Raw genomic sequence first — 21,461 nt, 5'->3', positions numbered from 1 at the left:
GCACTTGTCAGAGGAATATGCACTGTGGAGTGCTACCAGGTCTATTGTGACCATGTGGCTACCTATTGGCACATCCAACTACAGGTTTTACTATTTATTGTAATGATCTACTGACGTGTATGTTAGTGCTTGTGTTGTACCATATAACATTGCAGGGATCTCTGTTGTTCTCTCAGCCATTGAGTATCTGTAAATACAGTTGGATTTAGCTCAGTATTCTAACTTCTTCCATATGAGTATCAACTGATGGCTTACTGCAGAAGGTCTTATATATTACTTGAGAAATTTATCTGAAACTTAATGCGTTGAAACCAGATCAGTTCTGTGGTATATTGCCTCTGTAGGTGCCCCTCTATTGATATATGGTCCTCCACATTAATTTACTTGATTTTTTGCTTGTATAATTCCATTTGAAAATATTATCTGGCACTTTTTGACCAAATAGCCTTTAAATAACATTTCATGTTTAGTGAATTTTATCTGCTACGCAAGGCAGTGTGTCTTGATGCAGAAATCCATGGCTGTGCACAAGAATGACTGTTAAAATTTTAGTACATCTAGAGTATTGTTGCAGTGTCTGTGTAGCTATAGGTTATGTAGCATGGGGATTCCAAACAAATTCAAGATACTTCAACTTTAAAACACACATGACAGAATTCCCATTACAATGTAACAGGGTAAGACGGGAGGGTATGGGCAAGTGGCTCTGTGCTGGAGGTGGTTTTGGAGATGCAGACAATGTAGGCAGCCAGTCTGTTGCCAAAACACTTAACTAACATAGATCATTATACCTGCAGTGTGCAGTAAACAATGTCCTTCAGACGTGAACATGTCTGCTGGGTGAGACCGGACAGAGGGGCAGCAGTGACACAGCTGGTAGCTACGACAATGGCAGGCATGCCCAGCAGAACTATCCAAGTGATGAGCACAGAACTGCAGACTGGGGAGCAGTGATCAGCAACGGCAATCCGCCATGATGCAGTACTTACTGCCTGACCCAGACTGTGAGGTGGTGGCAGAGTGTTGGCTGCCTGGGCTCAGACAGTAAGATGGCAGTCATTGGTTCATAGCCTAGATGGCAGTCATGGCTATGTCATATGGTGATGACTGGCACAGGCTGTGCATCATAGTATGGCCCAACTGTACCGATGACAGACGGACTGGACCAGGGGTTTTGAATACCGCTGCCTAGAGCTGACTTCGTGGAAGAGACTGTGTTTTTGTGTCATTTGGAAATGTCTATAGCAAAGGTCAAAGGTTGGGATCTGACTGTTGTCACTCAGCAGCTGGTCATTATCCCATATTTGGCCAGTAGCTCACGGAAGTGGACTGCTTGGAAGTGGCGGCTTATGCTGAGGAGGTTGCTGTGTAGGCAGGGTCACTGACCAGCTTTCAGGCTATGACTGATTACAGTTCTGGGCTGTCTTTGATGACATTTGAGTTCTGTGCTGCTACAGTTCACCCCCCCCCCCCCCCCCCCACACTCCACTAAATTAACCTGGACTACTGGATTACTGTTTAAGTATGAGGCTGCTACATAGATACTTTACATTCTACTGCATGAATTCGGAGTAAATACTTCTAGTGTAACTTCTTGCATCAGCATGTCCTTCCCTTCTCTTTGTCACTTTATGTACACTATCTTACTCTTGTATATTCAGATATGGAGTTTCTAGGTCCCTTGTCCTTTTCCATCACTTTGTGTTGAGTTATAGCTGCCAGCAAGGCTAGGGTGTGGACCTGGAGTTTAAACAGAGGTAAGGGTAGGTTTTAAGCAACTCTACATCTGAACTGGCAATACTTAATACTTACTATTATCAGGATTATGCATACAGCTTAAGTCAAAGTTTCTATGGCCATTTTTTGTGGATATCGTCTGATCCAGTGAAGTGAAAAGGATCAGATCTATCATACCATTTAAATAGGATTTTGAAGGGTAGGTCTGGCAGGTAGATTAATGAGTAATTGGTATTTAGGATGATGGTTCCATTGATGGTAGGTAACTGAAAAATAGGTTCTGAGATGCCCCATTGTGTAGCACTTATCAGCAATCCTTGTCCCTCCAGTTGTATTCCTGTTCACAGCAGGTACAATTGACAACTAGCGATTTTGGTACTGAGGTTACCCAGTGTGACCTTATCTTTTGAAAGAATTCAGTTTCACTTGTGTTGGTTCCCCAGGACAGTCGGTTGCAGGCTACTTGAGAATCAAACAGAGTTTAGTCGCATGACTCTAGGACTTTGTGTGTCCATTTTGTGGGGTGGCCAGTGACTTGCCACTTCTGGCACTTCAGTAACAGTGGAGAGTAGTACTTAGTCAAACCCCCATCATCTTAAATGAGTATAAACTGACCTAGCAAACATACACTATAACGAATTGGTAACCTTACATGCATCACATGTTCACACAGTCAGTATCATTTACTGCCAACTGCCAACCTACATCGTGTTGCAATCAGCACAACTACTTCTACACAAGCCACACACATCGCAAAACAGTAAACGTGTGGCACCAGGTGACACCGATGCTATCCTTCTAAACTGAATTCCACATGCTAAGGTGAAATATTGCCAATAAAATTTCTTGAAAATCCTCTTAGCCTATTACATGCACTAAAAGGTTCCTGTGAGGCTCTCCTAGAAAAGCGACACAAACATGGATATAACCTTAATATATACTAAAAAATGTCACTAATAATTAATTAGAGAACGTAAAAAATTAGTTTGAAAGACCACCTCATGATCTCAAAGCATACAATATTATAAGGACTATAAGACTCACTTTCTTCTTCGAAACATTGCCTCCAAAATTCAGGTGCATCTTATACTTGAAATTAATATAAAAATGTCCAGTGTTCAATTTAAAATTCCTGCCAGTCACAAAAATGGCCATATATTAAATACCAAGGGAGACCTATCTCTATCTGGCAACATCGGATTCAACTGTCAGCAGCAGTTCACCAATGTGGCGAATATGAGTTCCTGGGATTCACAAGCTTGCTAACACTGTCTCCCTCCCACCCTACCATCAAAAACTCTGAACACTGTCTAGCTTATGGTGCACTCTAAGGCCAGTGAACTTGAACTGAAAACTGATTTGTGTTGTTATTGGTAACAGAACAATATCTTTGTCAGTAGCTAGTTTCGTTATTAGCATATGCAGACGAACATGGAAACAGTGCAGCTGAGCAACATTTCAGCCCTTCACCAACAGAAAAACTGTTCACGATTGGCGAGCTAGGAAAGAAGAACTGAAAAAAAATTAGGAAGACTAAATGTGCAAGTAGAGGACTGAATGGAAATGGCCAAAATAGAAGAGTATGTATTGAAATGAAGCCAGGGATACTGTCAAAATGGCATTGGAGTTAATACAAAAATGATGGAAATACACAGTCATAAGATGGCGTTCCAGTGGAACTTAACGGTCTTTAAGGGTGGAGTTGGTTGGAGCTATAGGTTTATGAAGCATCAAGGACTTATCATGCAACCCAGAACTAAAATATCTCATAAAATGCCAATAAGAGTATGAAGAGACAATATTATCTTTCCATTGTGTCATTATGCAACATCAAAAGAAAACCAAAGTGGACAGAGCTCCTCTGACATATGATGTGCTGAGTAACAGAACTGTTGCCACGAAATGTGGTGAAACTGTTACTTTAAAAATAAAGAAGACACGAAAAAATACACTATAGTGTTGTCCTTTCATGTCGTGCTGTTGGTACTAAACTTAATCCAATGATCATTTTCAAGTGAAAAACAATGCCAAAACCTTCTGAAATATAACTAGGTGTTATTGTTCATGTACATGACAAGAGTTGGATGGATGAGACAGGTGTGAAATAGTGGATTAACAGAGTGTGGGAGAAAAGGAAAGATGCTGTATTGAAGAAGCGTTCTCTTTTTCTCCTAGATCAGTTTAGTAGTCATTTGAAAAATTCTGTGGAGGAGAACTTAATAGAGGGAAACACAAAGCTTGCTGTTGTTTCAGGAGGACTTACTTCACAATTGCAACCTCTTTATAAATAAAATATGAGAGAGCAATGGAATGAATGGTTGGGGATGAAACAAAATATGAATTCATGCCAAAGGGAGCTTTAAAATGACCTACCATCAAACAAGTGTGTTAGTGGATGAAACAGTCATGGCCTAGAGTGAGAGAAGACATTATTGTTAAATCTTTGAAGAATTGTGGCATAAGTGAGGCTCTCTATGGCAGTGAAGAACATAATATATGAAGAGGACAATGATGATGATGAAGAGGAAGAAGAATAATAATAAGAAGAAGAAAGTTCAGCTGACAGTTTTCAGAGATTTTGAAGATGAGTTTGGTTTATGAATAAGAACTTTTTTCATGTGACTTTGCAGTCTAATAATAAAAATTGTAAAAATGTTCTTTAAAAAAATGCATAAAAAGTAAGGGGCACCTTACAGTCTGTAAAATACTGCATGGATGTGTTGGCACAGTTGGGGGTACACCCTGCTTCACTTTCTTGGTTTTACCTTCCTTTCTCTTATTTTCTCCACCCAATCTCAGAATCAATCTTCAGAAGGAGCTGCTGATAATTGAGGCAGTGCTTCTGGTTCAACGTGAAATGTACGAATTCTTCCTACATAGACGGCTGTGCTTGGGTTCAGAAGTTGCAGCTTGACTTTAACTGGAGATATCATCTCATCTTTGGTATCGCAAAATGAATTTCTTAGTTTTTCCTTTCGGCACAGGAGATTTGGATTGCAAAACCCACTGCACAACATGGTTCTTAAACAGTTTCACTTCTTTTGTTGTGGGTGCCTTCCTGCCATTCTAGAGCCTTTGTATTTATCTTTTTAAACTGACACCAGATACTTTCTAATGTTTTAGCAAAATTTCAAACATTTTTCCTGCGATTCTCTTTCACTTCTGCCATTCACTTGTGGGTGTAGCGCACCAGTTCTTAAGCTTTTTATGTGTAGTAGCCAGTGTAATTACTTCAATAAATCGGACATAAAGTTAGTGCCTTAGTCAGTTACTAGAGTCTCTGGTGTTCCAAATTTCAGTATCCGCTGGTTAACCATATCTGTGCCATCATTTCTGCCTTTGTTTCAGTATAGCAGTCATGGGCAAGAAACATGAAAGATTATCAATTATCCTTAATACATATCAATTCCCTATGAAAGATTATCAATTATCCTTAATACATATCAATTCCCTGCTGGTGTTTGTGCAAAAGGACCAAGAATGTCCATTCTGATCATTGTGCTTGCCTTGTGAACTGCTGACAAACAGTCAGCAGCCTAAGGTATGCAGCATTTTTTCATGCCTACTCCCAATACATTCTGTCATGCATATCTCGTGACTAACTCTGTCCGTGTTTCTGTGACCTTCCCCTGGATGATGTACAACCTGGAAATTGCCATAAAGCATAGCAGCAGGTCAAACAACTGGTTGAATCTTTCACTGCCAGAAGCCATTCAAGTGGTGCATGACATATTGTGATCTTACAGATAACAGCAGAAATAGGCAAGGCCAAAAATTATCTTGAGCATTTCTTTTTTGGTACTTGAATAGTTCTTCTCTGCCTGATTGAGCTGTCTAGGAGCATAAGCTGTGGGTGTTTTTCCCTTCTATGTCTTAACTCAAAACACAGCCTTAGAACATTCTCACTTGAGTAACAAGACAGTACAAAATCTTGAAATTGCTCAAATGGTGCTTTGCAGTCTGGAGTCCAATGAAACTTAGCTCCCTTCTTTAACAAAATCTCATAAGGAATCTTTCTACCTCTCCAAAACTTGGAATAAATTTTCCGTAAAATTAGTGATACCGATATGAGACTTTAATTCCTGTGCTGTGCTACATGTTTGGAAATCCTTTATTATGGTTTGCACCAGATGTGAGCCATGGCTGATAAATATAGCTTAAGTAATGAGCTTTCTGCAGTATGAAGTGGCTTGGCACTTGGAGAACACAATGACATCATCTTTGTAGATATCTGCTGTTTTAGTTTTCGACCTGTAGCATCCTGCCTAACAAGCATTGGGAAGTTGTCAGCGCATTTTTCAGACCTGATGGATCCAGTGATACCACTAGTGAGCAAATGGAAGCAGAAACAATGTTTTTGGCAGGTCCTCCATTGATATCTCTGATTGGTGGTACCTGCTTCATAAATCCATGGTGGTGAAATAATGGCATTGGCCCAGATTGTTTCAGATCCCTGTAATTTTGGGCATAAGGTAGGCACCAATTGTTGTCTATAGTCACAGAGGAATCTATAAGCCTTCTTACCATCAGAAGATTTTCTGGAATGATAACAACAGGTGCCAACCAGGGACTTTCTTCTATAACTCTGTCACTGGTTGCAGATTGTTTAGGGCTTGATATGGCTTCTTACACACAGGTGGCTTGTTCCTAGTGGGAATTCTGTGTTGCTTTAGTGGTGTCACCAGCAATGGTCCAGGCAGCTTAAATAATTCTGTGTATTACTGCAATAATCTCCCTGTGTTCACTTTATCGTGTCCTTCCAGATGCAACAACTTTTCTCAGCACAGTTAAATCAACAGACTGTCTTGGCTTCATTGTATTCTACACAAAAATCCATACTCGGCTCACCTTCCTATACAGTTCTATGTTATCTCTCAGTGCACCTTTTGATAGCCTCACCCCTCACCAACCAAAATAGAACTACTCAGCTTCCACCAATTTCCTGCACAAATGATAAGCTACAATTTTATGAAATATTGTTCCAGATCCAGAGCAATGGCTGTACTAAAAACAGTATTATTTGGCACATGGGCTCATGCATTCATCCCGAGCAGCCTTCCTGTGCTTTTCAGTATTATATCCCATGAGTCAGTCTAAGAGACCATGTATGGTTACCCAATGTTCAGGTTTTCCTTATGACATTTTTGTTTTTTCAGCAATAAAAACAAGACAGAATGATGTCCTATCCAGCTCCTCTGTGCCTGGTTATAGGTCAACTTTGGCGTGATTTTTATCCAGTAAGTGTAACTCAGGAATTTTGTTATAGTTTATACCCACACTAGGGAGAACTTCCACACACACCCGGAAGTATCTCCTGCCCACTTTGAAGCCCAACAATGCCAAACCACCCACACTACTTGGTGTACAACAAGGTGGGTTCAGTGTTACGGAACCAAATACACTCTTGGCGAGCCAAGGGTACCTGTGATCCTGTATCCAACAAAAACTTACACAAACTTCCTTTTACAAAGCCACATAGATAAATGTGTGGCACTCAGTTTGCACAGGACTGTCCCATGAACACACTTACTGGGAGTGTTGTGCAGTGGTCACTCCACCCTCCGTCTGGTCAAGTGTTGCCCCAATTCCACCTTACACATGCCTGCAGACACTTTTGAATGGAGTGCCCTACCTGTTTACACCTTTGACACAATGTATTTCTACAAAACAGCTGAACATGGCCCAAAGAACCAAATTCCATAAGATAACCACTGCATTAAAAATTACTCATTTCTCCTCCAACCTAGTTGCTGAGTCAGCTTCTGACTGAACTGTGTTTCGTTCAAGGATTTTGGGAATTTCATGTGCACTTCACCTGACACATCAGCCTGTATCTCCTGAAAAGAATGTATCAGATGCCCATTGTCCTGCTTGCTACAGTATGGCTTTATTGGCAAGATCATCCCTCTGTTCATCTGTATCAATATTGATTTTTCTAGTGTTGTTGTTGTGGTCTTCAGGCCAAAGACTGGATTGATGCAGTTCTCCGTGCTACTCCATCTTGTGCAAGTCTCTTCATCTCCAAGTAACTACTGCAGCCTACATCCTTCTGAATCTGCTTATTGTATTCATCTCTTGGTCTCCCCCTACAGTATTTACATCCATGATTCCGTCCAATACTAAATTGGTGATCCCTTGACGTGTGATCCCTTGATGCGTGTCCTGCCAACCGATCCCTTCTTCTAGTTGAGTTGTGCCTCAGATTCCCCTTCACCCCAATTCTGTTCAGTACCTCCTCATTAGTTGTGTGATCTACACATGTAATCTTTGGCATTCTTCTGCAGCACAACATTTTAAAAGCTTCTATTCTCTTCTTGTCTAAACTGTTTATCATCCATGTTTCACTTCCATACATGACTACACTCCTTAGAAATATGTTCTGAAGAGACTTCCTGACACTTAATTAATGTATACTCAATGTTAACAAATTTTGCTTCTTCAGAAACATTTTCCTTGCCATTGCCAGTCTGCATTTTATATCTTCTCTACTTCAACCATCATCAGTTATTTTGCTGCCCAAAGAGCAAAACTTATCTGCTACATTAAGTGTCTCATTTCCTAATCTAATTCCCTCAGCATCACCTGTTTTAATTCGATCACATTCCATTATCCTCATTTTGCTTTTGTTGAGTTCATCTTATATCCTCCTTTCAAGACACTGTCCATTCCGTTCAACTGCTCTTCCAAGTCCTTTACTGTCTCTGACAGAATTACAATGTCATTGGCAAACCTCAAAGTTTGTATTTCTTCTCCCTGGATTTTAATTCCTAGTCCAAATTTTTCTTTTGTTTCCTTTACTGCTTGCTCAATATACAGATTGAATAACATTGGGGATAGACCACAACCCTGTCTCACTCACTTCTCAACCACTGCTTCCCTTGCATGCCCCTTGACCCTTATAAATGCCATCTGCTTTCTGTACAAATTGTAAATAGCCTTTCGCTCCCTATATTTTATGCCTACCACATTCAGAATTTGAAAGAGAGTATTCAATCAACATTGTCAAAAGCTTTCTCTAAGCCTACAAATGCTTTAAATGTTGGTTTACCTTTCCTTAACCTGTCTTCTCAGATAAGTTGCAGGGTCAGTACTGCATTGCGTGTTCCTACATTTCTATTGAACTGATCTTCCCCAAAGTTGGCTTATACCTGTTTTACCATTCATCTGTAAATAATTCATGTTAGTATTTTGCATCCATGACTTATTAAACTGATACTTTGGTAATTGTCACACCTGTCAGTACCTGCTTTCTTTGGGATTGGAATTATTATATTCTTCTTGTAATCTAAGGGTATTTTGCCTGTCTCATACATCTTGACCACCAGATGGAAGAGCTTTGTCATGGTTAGCTCTCCGAAGGCTATCAGTAGTTCTAATGGAATGTTGTCTACTCCCTTGTTTTGACTTAGATCTTTCAGTCCTCTGTCAGAGTCTTCACGCAGTATCATATCTCCCATTTCATCTTCATCTATGTCTTCTTCCATTTCCATAATATTGGCCTCAAGTACGTTGCCCTTGTATAGACACCTCTATATATCTTTCCGCCTTTATGCTTTCCCTTCTTTGCATAGGACTGGTATTCCATCTGAGCTATTGACATTCAAATGGGTGGTTCTCTTTTCCCCAAAGGTCTCTTTAATTTTCCTGTAGGTAGCATCTGTCTTACCCCTAGTGATGTATGCTTCTACATCCTTACATTTGTCCTCTAGCCATTCCTGCTTAGCCATTTTACACTTCCTGTTAATCTCATTTTTGAGATGTTAGTATTGCTTTTTGCCTGCTTCATTTACTGCATTTTTATGTTCTCTCCTGTCATCAGCTAAATTCAATAACTCTTGTGTTACCAAAGGATTTCTGTTAGCCCTCATCTTTTTATGTACTAGATCCGTGGCTGCCTTCACTATTTCACCTCTCAAAGCTACCCATTCGTCTTCTACTGTATTCCTTTCCCCTATTCTTGTCAATCATTCCCTAATGCTCCCTCTGAAATTCTGTACAACTTCTGTTTCTGTTTACCCAGGTCCCATCTCCTTAAATTCCTACGTTTTTGCAGTTTCTTCAGTTTTAATCTACAGTTCATAACCAATAAATTGTGGCCAGAGTCCACATTTTACGTACTTACTTACTTACTGCGTTGGTCACACAAACCGCAGTTGGTCTTTGGCCACATCTACTCTTGGAAATGTCTTACAATTTAAAACCTGGTTCCAAAATCTCTGTCGTAGCATTATATAATCTATCTGAAACCTTCCAATGTCTCCAGGCCTCTTCCACATATACAACCTTCTTTGTGATTCTTAAACCAGATGTTAGCTATGATTAAGTTATGCTCTGTGCAAGATTCTATCAGGCAGCTTCCTCTTTCATTCCTTATCCCCAGTCCATATTTGCTTACTACTTTTCGTTCTCTTCCTTCTCCTACTATTGGATTCCAGTCCCCCATGACTATTAAATTTTTGTCTCCCTTAACTATCTGAATAATTTCCTTTATTGCACCATACATTTCTTCAATCTCTTCATCTGCGGAGCTAGTTGGCATATAAACTTGTACTACTGTAGTAGGTGTGGACTTGGCTACAATAATGCATTCACTATGCTGTTCATAGTAACTCATCTGTGTTCCTATTATTTATATTCGTTATTAAATCTACTCCTACAGTAACCATATTTGATTTAGTATTTATAACACTGTATTCACCTGACCGAAAGTCTTCTTGCTCCTGCCACTGCAACTTCACTAATTCCCACTATATCTAACTTTAGCCTGTCCAGTTCCCTTTTGAAATTTTGTAACATATCTGCCCAATTAAGGGATCTGACATTCCATGCTTATTTTACCCAAGAGGACAGCATCATAATTTGACCATAAAGTAAAACTGCCCCCCTTGCTTTCACCCATTTGCAGTACCAGCACAACAGTGCTGTTTTGGGTGATGCTGCAAGGCCAGTTCAATCGATCATCCAGACCGTTGCCCCAGAAACTACTTAAACAGCTGCTTCCCCTTCTTCAGGAACCACATGTTTGGCTGGCCTCTCAACAGATACCCCTCCATGGTGATTGCAGCTACAGTACAGCTATCTGTGTAGCTGAGGCATGCAAGCCTCCTCACCAATGTCAAAGTCTGTGGTTCATGGGGAAGATTTTCCTGGTGTGGTCTACAAATCTTTCTACTGATTCCCCTTGTATTTTAACTATATCATTAAGCATTCCTCCTCACAGTATTCTTTCTTCTATAGCGATCTCCTAACGCTTCCACAAAGTAAGGAAAGACCATGCTGCAACTTCTCATTGCACGTCACGTATGATCTAGCACCTCTACCAATTTTAAACAAGCCACACTTAACAACTGCTCACTACTCCAGTTCCATAACATCACGACTGGATACAAATTATCAAAAAAGACAAAAACATCTTCCTCAGATTTACTCGAAAATGAGGTAACCAGTGAAGTAGTACCGTTATCAATGATGGGTGGATACACACTAGAAAGCTACTGTTCCCTTCTTTCATTAAACAATCTATTTCCTTATGTAAAGCATCATTATCAGCTGGAGCCTTAGCTATGTCATCTGTGAAATGCTGAAATGCCTTCTGTGTTGTCAATTTTTCACTGACCGACTTTCTGCTTACTGCAAGTGTACAATAACCCCAAACAGAAAAGATAATGAAAGGAAATAATACATCCTGACAGGGCACTGCACCCCCCCCCCCCCCCCATCCCCCAAAGAAAAAGAATAAATAAATAAATAAATTAGTCATCAATTACTTCAGTTTTAGTGCTGATTGCTGCTGCCGCATTCTCTTCATTTCTACCCTTTGTTGGACAGCCTCCAACAGTTCTTCTGACACAAATCTACATCTGCATCTACATGATTACTCTGCAATTCACATTTAAGTGCTTGGCAGAGGGTTCATCGAACCACAATCGTACTATCTCTCTACCATTCCACTGCTGAACAGCACGCAGGAAAAACGAACACCTAAACCTTTCTGTTCGAGCTCTGATTTCTCTTATTTTATTTTCATGATCATTCCTACATATGTAGGTTGGGCTCAACAAAATATTTTCGCATTCGGAAGAGAAAGTTGGTGACTGAAATTCTGTAAATAGATCGTGCCGCGACGAGAAACGTCTTTGCTTTAATGACTTCCATCCCAACTCGCGTATCATATCTGCCAACTCTCTCCCCTATTACGTGATAACACAAAACGAGCTGCCCTTTTTTGCACCCTTTCGATGTCCTCCGTCAATCCCACCTGGTAAGGATCCCACACCGCGCAGCAATATTCTAACAGAGGACGAACAAGTGTAGTGTAAGCTGTCTCAACAACAGGAAAGTGTGGACAAGCTGCTCCTGCTGGAGATGGTTGGAGGTGCTGATGATATAGGTTGCCAATCTGTTGCCAAAACTGCCCTGGGCTGACCTTGTGGAATGAACAGCGTTTTTGTGTCGGTTGGAAAGATCTGGAACAGAGGCCGACGATTGAGATCTGGCTGTTGTCATGCGGCAGATAGTTGCTGCCCCCAGACTTGGCCGACTGCTCGTGGAAGCGGATGTCACAGAAGTTGTGGCTTCTGCTGAGGTTACTGTATAAGCAGGGGCATTGACTGGCTGGAAGGCTACAGCTGTGGCTCGATTTCAGTTCGAGGCTGTGTTACGTGCCGCTAGAATTCTATGTACCAAATATTTAAGATTTATGGTTATGAAAACCAGAAAAAAATTGTTAAGGAGTGAAGGTAACAACTCAGAAAATAGTAGATGCCCTGAGTCATCGAAGGCACGTTAATGAGAGTGAAAATTAAGCTAGCTTTCAGGTGAATCCTGTCTCAGTACCATAATTTCACTTATCCTGCACCCATACCCTCTTTGCCATGGTGTCCATTCTGTCTCCCCCTCAATCTTCTCCTCAAACTTACTATGGTCATGTGCTGCACAATTTCACTGGTGCGGTACCTGTGTCACATTCTGTAGTAACCAAAACCAACTGCGGGAACGCCTTGGGCTGCGGATCGGAGCCGCCAGGCGGGGAAGCCGCCAGCGGTGGAGCACGCACCACTCTCAGGATCTAGGTTTTACAAAATAGAATTATGTCTTTCATGCTGCTGACCATAGTGTGCTACAGCTGATTTACCAATCATCCCCCCTCCCCAACCCCATCTTTAACCATTCCCTGTATGATTTTCTGCCAGTTTACTTTAGAGTGTGAACTATTTCTGCTGTCATTTCCCAGTAAGACTATATTTTACCTAAAAAATACAGAATCAATTTTTAATATGATACAATTATCAGGTAAAAAAATAAAGAATTGGTTGTTAATGTCATGCAGTTATTAGTTTTAAATTATTGTTTCAGATGACATGAGATCTGTTGGTGCCAGCAATGTGTTCCAAGCTTTACATATGACGGTGTTTCACCACATTGCAGCATTTGTTTTCCAAGATAAAACTTGCATTAAGTGAAAAATGGAAATTAGTGAGTTTCAGTAATATTGCAGTGTTATTTGTATAACACCTGTGACTGAAGATTGTATTCATCAGTGTCATTGTCCTTTTATATGTAGATTATCCTAGTATAGCCTGTATTGATGTCCTATAATATTCAGGTTTGAAATTTTACAAGTCTGCAGTGAGCATTTTTGCCTGCTAGCTAGAAATATTCACTTTTGGGAAAATTGGTCCTCATCACAGTAATTGATTTAAACTTTTTTATGTTCTATTTTATTTTAAACAGTGATGCAGCATCATGTGATAGCTGTATGCAGTATTGCATACATTTTGGTCTAGTCCATCGTGAAAAACTTATTTACTATCCTTCTTTGTACCTGAAATTTGATACCTCTTATCAAATGTATTAGAATAATATTCCTATTTTCTGTATGTTTTTAATTAGAAGATTCTTTACGAATACTTTTTATATAGTGTATTATACCAGTTTATAAATATTGCAACAGAGTTAGAAGTACTAGTCACTCAATCAGTGAATTGATGTACTTATGTAGCAAAATTTAAACATGATATTAATCTTGCTCTTTTTATAACTGTGAATTGATTGTATGTAATATGTGTGGTAAATCATCTGTGATTAAATGTGATGTTCAGTGGCTACTATTAACAGTATTTGTCTTAATTGTTGCTTATGGTAATTGTGTATGTGCTGCAAATTTGATATTTATTAAATTTGAATAGGTATAAGTCTCATACTAAAGGCAAGAAGATGATGTTCCATTAAATTATTGATCTCGACATGCCGAAGACTAGCCTTGGATACAACAATAGATGTAGTTCATAAGGAGACTGTTCAAGGCATTCTATGTAATTGTAATGTTTCTAAGTAAAGAGAGTTTTTATAGATGTTTCATGATACTTGTGGACAAAAATATGCTTACACCTGTTAGCATACTGGCAGTGTTTTCAAAAACAAAATCCATAGAAATATTTGTCACATTACATAGAGATACAACCAGAACACTTAATGTGTTGCATTATTGTATTTCAGTCATTGTTCCAATTTTATTAAAACCATCTACAGTGAATGTATCCATGTCCTGAACTTTATTTCATTAATGAGGATCTGTACCTTCAAGGTATGCAATTATCTAGTTTCATGTGCCATATATCATTTGTACGATTAAGTGTAATGATGTGACACAAGTCATTTTACATTCACATTACACACTTGTGTGTAAATATGGCTACATTCTGACCATTTACCAGTGTGTGTAGTTTTTTTAAAATACAGATATGAATTAGTAATTCCTACTCTTTACTCTTTTACCCATTACAAAAATAAAAATTCTTCTACAGAATAGAAGTTGTCAAGGAAGTAAGTGATCAGAAACGTTAGTGGCAAGATTATACATCACTTTGTGTGCTAAAGACAACCTTAATGTGAATAATTTATTGGTATTATAGTTGTGTACATCATTGTTCTTTTTAAACTGTTCCATTGCAACAAACTTCATGAGGGAATAAATATACAATGAGGCAATAGTGAAAATGCCTAACCTCTTGAATAGACGAAGGTGGTAGAGGATGAGCATCACATATTATTTTTACAGCAAATTTTTGAGCAATGGATATCTTCTTTCTTAGTTATGAATTGACTCGGAACATTATTCAATGTGACATTATTCAGTTAAAATACATAAAATATGTTAACTTAACTGATTTGTCTCTCTCCAAGATTAGCAGTGATTTAAAGTTGTTGAATGTGGTTGAACTAAGAGTTTTGGGAGTTTCAAAATATGCTTTCTCAAGTTTTAAGTTCTCATTGATATGTACATGTAAAACATTTTAAGGTTGTTAGAAGACATCTTATTGAAAACCATGAGCTGCATGTGAAAATATTTAATTGCCTGACCAGTATTTGCGCCCACCACCAGTGGCTCATGTTACAGAGGACAAAAAATGAATGTATACATAACATCACTTAAATATTCTGTATACATAACATTATTTAAATATTCTGTATGTCTATATAAATGAGCCTGAAACTCTGGTTGTCTAAATTTCTGCAATGGTGGCTCCCTCAAGGGCTTCCCATTTGAAATGATGTAGCATCTCTATAATACTTTCTAGCAGCACCCCTCTTAACTGCTTCAATGTCTTCCTTTAATCTGACTGGTTAAGATCCCAAACATTCGAACAGGCCTCATGAAGGCATCACACTAGCATTCTGTACACTGTCTCCTTTATTGATGACCCTCACTTTCCCAAAATTCTCCCAATAAAAAAAAAGTTGATCACTAGTGTTTACTACTACCAAACTGAGATTCTCATTCCATTTCATTTCACTTTTCAGTGTTGTGCCTAAATATTTAATCATTGTGACTGTGTCAAGCAGCACACTACTAATGCTGTGATCAACTGTTACAGAATTGTTTTTCCTACTCATCCACATTGACTTACATTTTTCTACAGTTAGAACACGTTGCCATTCATGACACCAACTAGAAATTCAGTCTTAAGTTATCTTGTATCCTCCTGCAGTCACTCAACAACATCTTCCCATACACCACAGCATCATCAGCAAACAGCCACAAATTGCCATTCTCCCTATCAGTTCATTTATGTATGCACAGAGTTAGAGCAGTGCTACCACACTTTCCAGGGGGACTCCTGATGATACCCTGGTCTCCAATGAACACTCTCTGTTGAGGACTACCTACTGAGTTCCGTTACTTAGTCTTAGCTTGCAATGGGACATCATGTCGAACACTTTCTGGAAATGCCTGTTGCCCTCCATCTGTGGTTTGTAGGATATCATGTGAGAAAAGGGCAAGCTGAGTTTCACATGAATGATGCTTTCTTAATCTATACTGATTTGTGGACAGAAGCTTTTCCTTGAACTCGGAATGTGTTAACGAATTCTGCAGCAAACCGGAGTTAAGGACATTGAAGGATATTGGTCTAATTATGTGCATGTGTTCTTTTACCTTTCTTATATACAGGAGTCACCTGCAGTTTTTCCAGTAACCTGGGACTTTGCGCTGGATAAGAGATTAGGAATAAATGCAAGCTAACAAAGGGACCAATGCCTCAGAGTACTCTCTGTAAAACCGAACTGGAATTCAATTTAGACCTGCTGACTTACTTGTTTTCAGCTCTTTCAGTTGCTTCTCTGTGCCAATGATTCTTATTTCTGCATCCTCCACGCGGGAAACTGTGGAACAGTCAAACAATGGTGTGGGATGATACAGAATGTAATAGGGAGTGAATTACTTGTTCTTGGATGGCAAGCACGGATGTGAAGGGCTTTATCTTGGATGGAGAGTACAGATTTGAAGGACTTTATGATATGCTTCGTCCACAATATGACAGTCCTCCCTTGTTGCAGTCAGACACAATCAACAGAATGTTGATAATGAGTGTTCTGCCCTCATATCTTCATGTGGTCTATCAGACCACTGTCACATTCAGATGCCCAACAAATCTGGATATTGCACAATCCAACCAGCCACAATCAGGCTCCTTTCAAATTCTTATCAGGTGCTGATAATGCTGTCACACGAGTATGCAGCAATCCTGTGTCCTGCATGGTGCCACACAGAATCTTAATTGTAATCATTTACACACCCATCGATAGTGTGTACGTGTCCGTGTCTTCCAGGAGATTCACTTTTTCCTTTGTCAGACTGTGTAATGAGGACTGCACTTGGACAAGTGGTATCTATGGGTAGAATATATACAGCATGTAAGACAAGAATAAAGAGATGAAACTCATGTTAACTGTCTCAAACAACACATTGAGCAAGATGGACGTATGCAGCAAAATCTGTGTCCACCATGTTACAAAGTTGTCAAGTCAGACCTGGATCTAAGGATAAATCAACAAATGTCAAATTTGTTCAATTTTACAGAAAGGAAATTGGAGAAAATTCTATTTTGAACCTTTATTGTTAAAATGCTGTTAAAGTTCTGTACATACATCTTATTTCATAACTCTGTTGTTCATTAAGGACATTATCTGGGTGTTTGGTTATGTGAGTGCTTATCTCTATTTCTTCTAGGATATTCAGTAATCGACCTTTTCTGCCATGTGAAGAATGGTGATTTTTTAGTGATGTCATTGATAGAATGCTCGCACTCTCTTAAATGAGCATCAAATACTGGGAGATTAAATTCATTAACGTTAATATATTCTCTAAACCTTGTTTTTGATGTTTCACTTGCTTTTCCCAACACAAAACTAATTAGTCACTATATATTATTTAGTATACTCTGGATGTGTTATGTAACTGACTGTTATCTACGTTATATATAATGCGAGGTCCTATAGTGTTCTCTGCCCTGAAACCCAGATTTCTGAAACAAATGACTCATCAGAAATGTGATTCCAGTGTGGTAAAACTATAACTTATCTTTTTTCTTCTGTTCACTCATTCCTGATGTGACCTGATCTCAATTCCTAGTTTGTTCCTACTGTTTCATGGTGTAAAACCTCATAATTAGTGTTTTGTCGAAGCCATTGTCAGATACTACCTTTTTCAGTATGTGTGATTCAGTATTAATATTTGCCTCACATGAGGAATATCTGATTATATTGTCAATTGCTGGGTGAAAATAAGCTTCTTTATGGGACCTTCAATAACAAGAATTTTTGTGAATTACGCGAACAGAAGATGTTGTGGGTTTAAGGGATAATACTGAATAAGAGAGCTCTCCCTTATCTTTTGATGAAGGTGGTATTGTTCTTTCAGATGTCCGAAAGAACAGATACCATCTTCATATAGATAAGGCTAACCGGCCAATGATTTTCTTCAGTCTGGATGCACTGACATTGCCCGAACTCTTACGGGAATTGGTAGATTGACTGCCATGAGTAATGAGTATATTGGGCAGGGGCACTACAAATGTAGTGTGTGGACAATAGGCTGGGAATGTGGGTCTCACAGGGAGCATGCCAGAGATAAGTCCCTGCAGTGGCACTATCCTCTGTGTCCTCGGTGGCTCAGACGGATAGGGCATCTGCCATGTAAGCAGGAGATCCTGGGTTCAAGTCCTGATTGGGGCACACGTTTTCAGCTGCCCCGTTGATATTTATTGATGCCTGTATGCAGTTAAAGGTCTGGATTTCATTGTAATTTCACCCTTCTCTTTTGATCTACAGATACAAAAAGTTAATATTCCTCTTTTCCGAATGTTCCATAGTGAAGGTGATGTCTTAATGTTAACATATTAAACACTTGGTAACACCTTATAAGCCAAGAAACACTACAGTGAAGTGACCAATGCCAAACCTGTGTATCCTGGTTCATGGGTAGTGAATAGGACAAATTTTTTTGTAAGTTTGCCATTTTTAATCTTAATAAGAAATCAATCCTTAAATGATATATTTGAAATAATCATGATGTTTGATGTCAATTTATTACTTAATATAAATTGTTATAGAGCATTTTGTAAAATTTACATACAGTAATTTCAATATTAACTGTTTTAAAATGTTAATCACATAAACAAGAACGTAATTAGAGAGCCGGCATTTGTGGCTGACTGTAGATCGATTTTACTGGTGCCATCATGCATTTTGTATAAGGACCATGAAGATAAGATGAGAGAAATAGGGCTCATATGGAGGCTTACAGACAGCTGTTTTTCCCTCACTCTATTTACAAGTGGAACAGGGAAGGAAATGACTAGTAGTGATTTGTGGTACCCTCCGCCATGCATCGTATGATTTCTTGTGGAATATACAGATATAGAGATCTCATACTTACGTTGTTTTGGAGAGGCACAGTTGTATTACTTCTGGTGTCGTGCTGTGGATAGTCATCAGGTATGACTACAGGTCATGGCTGGTAGTGGCTGAAAGAACTCTGCTGGCACTACAGTATATCACAAGCATCTTGCATCCTCATGTGTTACCTCTCGTGCAACAGTACTGTGGTATACAATAAAATAAATTTGCTTTAATTTACGTCTATGGTCACAAACTTTTTGTTCACAGATTACCAGTTTTGGTCTATCATGACCATCTTCAGATCTGTGTTTTATAAAAACAGTGTCCTAAACTAATGCAGCCATAGTAGCATCGTATTGTGGTACCATTTAGCAACAAGACAATCCATGCCTACACATGGAAAATGCCTGTATAAATGTGTCTTGTGTTGTGATGAGGCATACTGGTGCCCATTGAGATCACCAGATCTGTTTCTGATAGAACATGTGTGAGACCAGCTTGGATGTCAATTGTGTTCCAGTACTAGTATTCAGGCCCGGTGTGATTCCGCTGGCACGAGATTGGTTAGCAACCGGAATCTGATAGCGGTCCAGCGGTCAGCATGCCAACACTTCACCTGAAGATGATGGATATGCAACGTTGTGACTAGAAGACAATGCCACTCAACTGATAACCCGTGAACATTTCATAGCTGAAACACGCCGAGAAAGCCTGCAATCACAGTTTATTGTATTTTTTATCTTTACGTGAATTTATTTTATTTGGATCACTTTCAGAATATAATACTCCTGAATGGAACAATATACCTGCATAATTTGATAAACAAACAGAATCAAATTTTTCACCCATATCTTCCATAGTAAATTGTTTATATCTAAAAACAAAGATGATATAACTTACCAAACGAAAGTGTTGGCATGTTGATAGACACACAAATAAACACAAACACACACACAAAATTCAAGCTTTCACAACCAACGGTTGCTTCATCAGGAAGATTCATTATACCATCTGTGCCTTTGCTTTCTTTTCTACCAAATTTTAATTTATTGCCATCAAAATCAACTGGGAAACTTCCAAAAAATTTAAATCTATCAACATGTTTTCATCCAAAAGTTAGATCTTCACTATAATTAACACTATGTCATCCAGTGACATGACAGTGCTGTTGTGTGCATAGTATCGCTCAAAGGCTGGTGACACCACAGTGGAGTCATATGTATAGTATCGCTCAGTGGCCAGCGACAGCACTTTAGTATCTTTTGCATTCTGTTGGTGTTTTGTTTAGGTAACAATAAATTACACACGTCAACAAGTTTTTTGTTTTTATAAGTACTTGTGCCCTTTCATCTTGGCAGACGAAAGAGGCGAACGATTATTTATGATGAATGCACGGACGTCTGATCTGGTGTTCTGGACAAGTTGGCCAGTTGGGAAGAAGACATTGGATAACCAAAAATTAAAGTGAAGCAGAATCGTTGGATGATAGAGAAATACGTCCAAGAAGAATTCGGTGAACCTTATGGTTGCCAACTGATTCGGATGAATCAGATGAAGAAGACAGTGTACAGTGGTCAGACTTTGATTTACCGAGGACCAAACATATTTCCCAAAGATATTCACAGCATCGAGGATATTGTAGAATTATATATTGGGAACAAACTATTTGAATATATTAGCAACGAAACCAACAAGTACTACAGTCAAAATTGCAGTAGAAGGAAGCTGGATAAAAAATGCCAAATTTGTCTACATTATGGGATCCAAACTTAGAAAATGGTTTGGGCTTGTTATCCTCATGGGAATTGTAAAAAAAGCAAGTATCAATAATTATTGGTCAGCGAATCCGTTGATAGACACACCGATGTTTCACAAAACGATGTCCTGCAACTGATTCAGATAAATACCATTTTTACATTTTTCCAACAACAACAATAAACCGGATAGCACTGACTGGCTTTTCAAAGTGCAATTCGTACCTGATTATTTTTACAAAAAGTTTTAATCCAAGTCAAAACATCTCAATTGATGAAGGAATGATATCATAGTGTGGACAGTTAAATTTTAAAGTTTACAATTCATTGAAAATTACGAAATATGGCATACTCATTCTGATGTGTTTGAAGCTTCTCATCAATGGAAAAGTGAAGTACTTGCACAGGTCTGGCGAGCGTCGAAAACTAAAACAATACAAATGATCTCTACAATACATAGTGCCACTTTGACTGACACTCAAAGAAAATGTAGAAAAACCAATTAAACAATTAAAAAAAACCTGTAAGTGTAGTAGACTACAACAAATACATGAAAGGAGTCAACTGTGTAGACCAATATTTGAGATAGTACCCTTTATATGGAAAATCTTCCTCTTTAATTGCACATTTTTATTGCATTCCATACATGTCAATATTGCATACAGAACACAAGAGTCTCCGATTTCACCTTTTTCTATTAAAACACCATGTACCTGCTTCTGAGCAAAACTTGGACGTTGCCACTAAATTGCATATGTCTCATCATGATCTGGTTGATAGTCTTTCCAG

General features: G+C 38.9%; 1 protein-coding gene across 1 annotated transcript in view; it reads left to right on the top strand.

The window, feature by feature from the left end:
• Window positions 1-14,088, top strand: part of LOC126443737 (uncharacterized) — a 448,679-nt gene extending 434,591 nt beyond the window's left edge. The window contains exon 14 of the mRNA XM_050090959.1: window positions 13,093-14,088. Within this exon, the coding sequence (XP_049946916.1) occupies window positions 13,093-13,096 (4 nt within the window). The 3' untranslated portion in view covers window positions 13,097-14,088. The remainder of the gene's footprint in view (window positions 1-13,092) is intronic.
• Window positions 14,089-21,461: the final 7,373 nt, after the last annotated feature.

This window comes from Schistocerca serialis, chromosome 1 (assembly GCF_023864345.2).
Source record: "Schistocerca serialis cubense isolate TAMUIC-IGC-003099 chromosome 1, iqSchSeri2.2, whole genome shotgun sequence".
Classification (NCBI taxonomy): Eukaryota; Metazoa; Arthropoda; class Insecta; order Orthoptera; family Acrididae; genus Schistocerca; species Schistocerca serialis.
The sequence above is the reverse complement of the archived record's forward strand: the minus strand, read 5'-3'. Positions and strand labels throughout refer to the sequence as shown.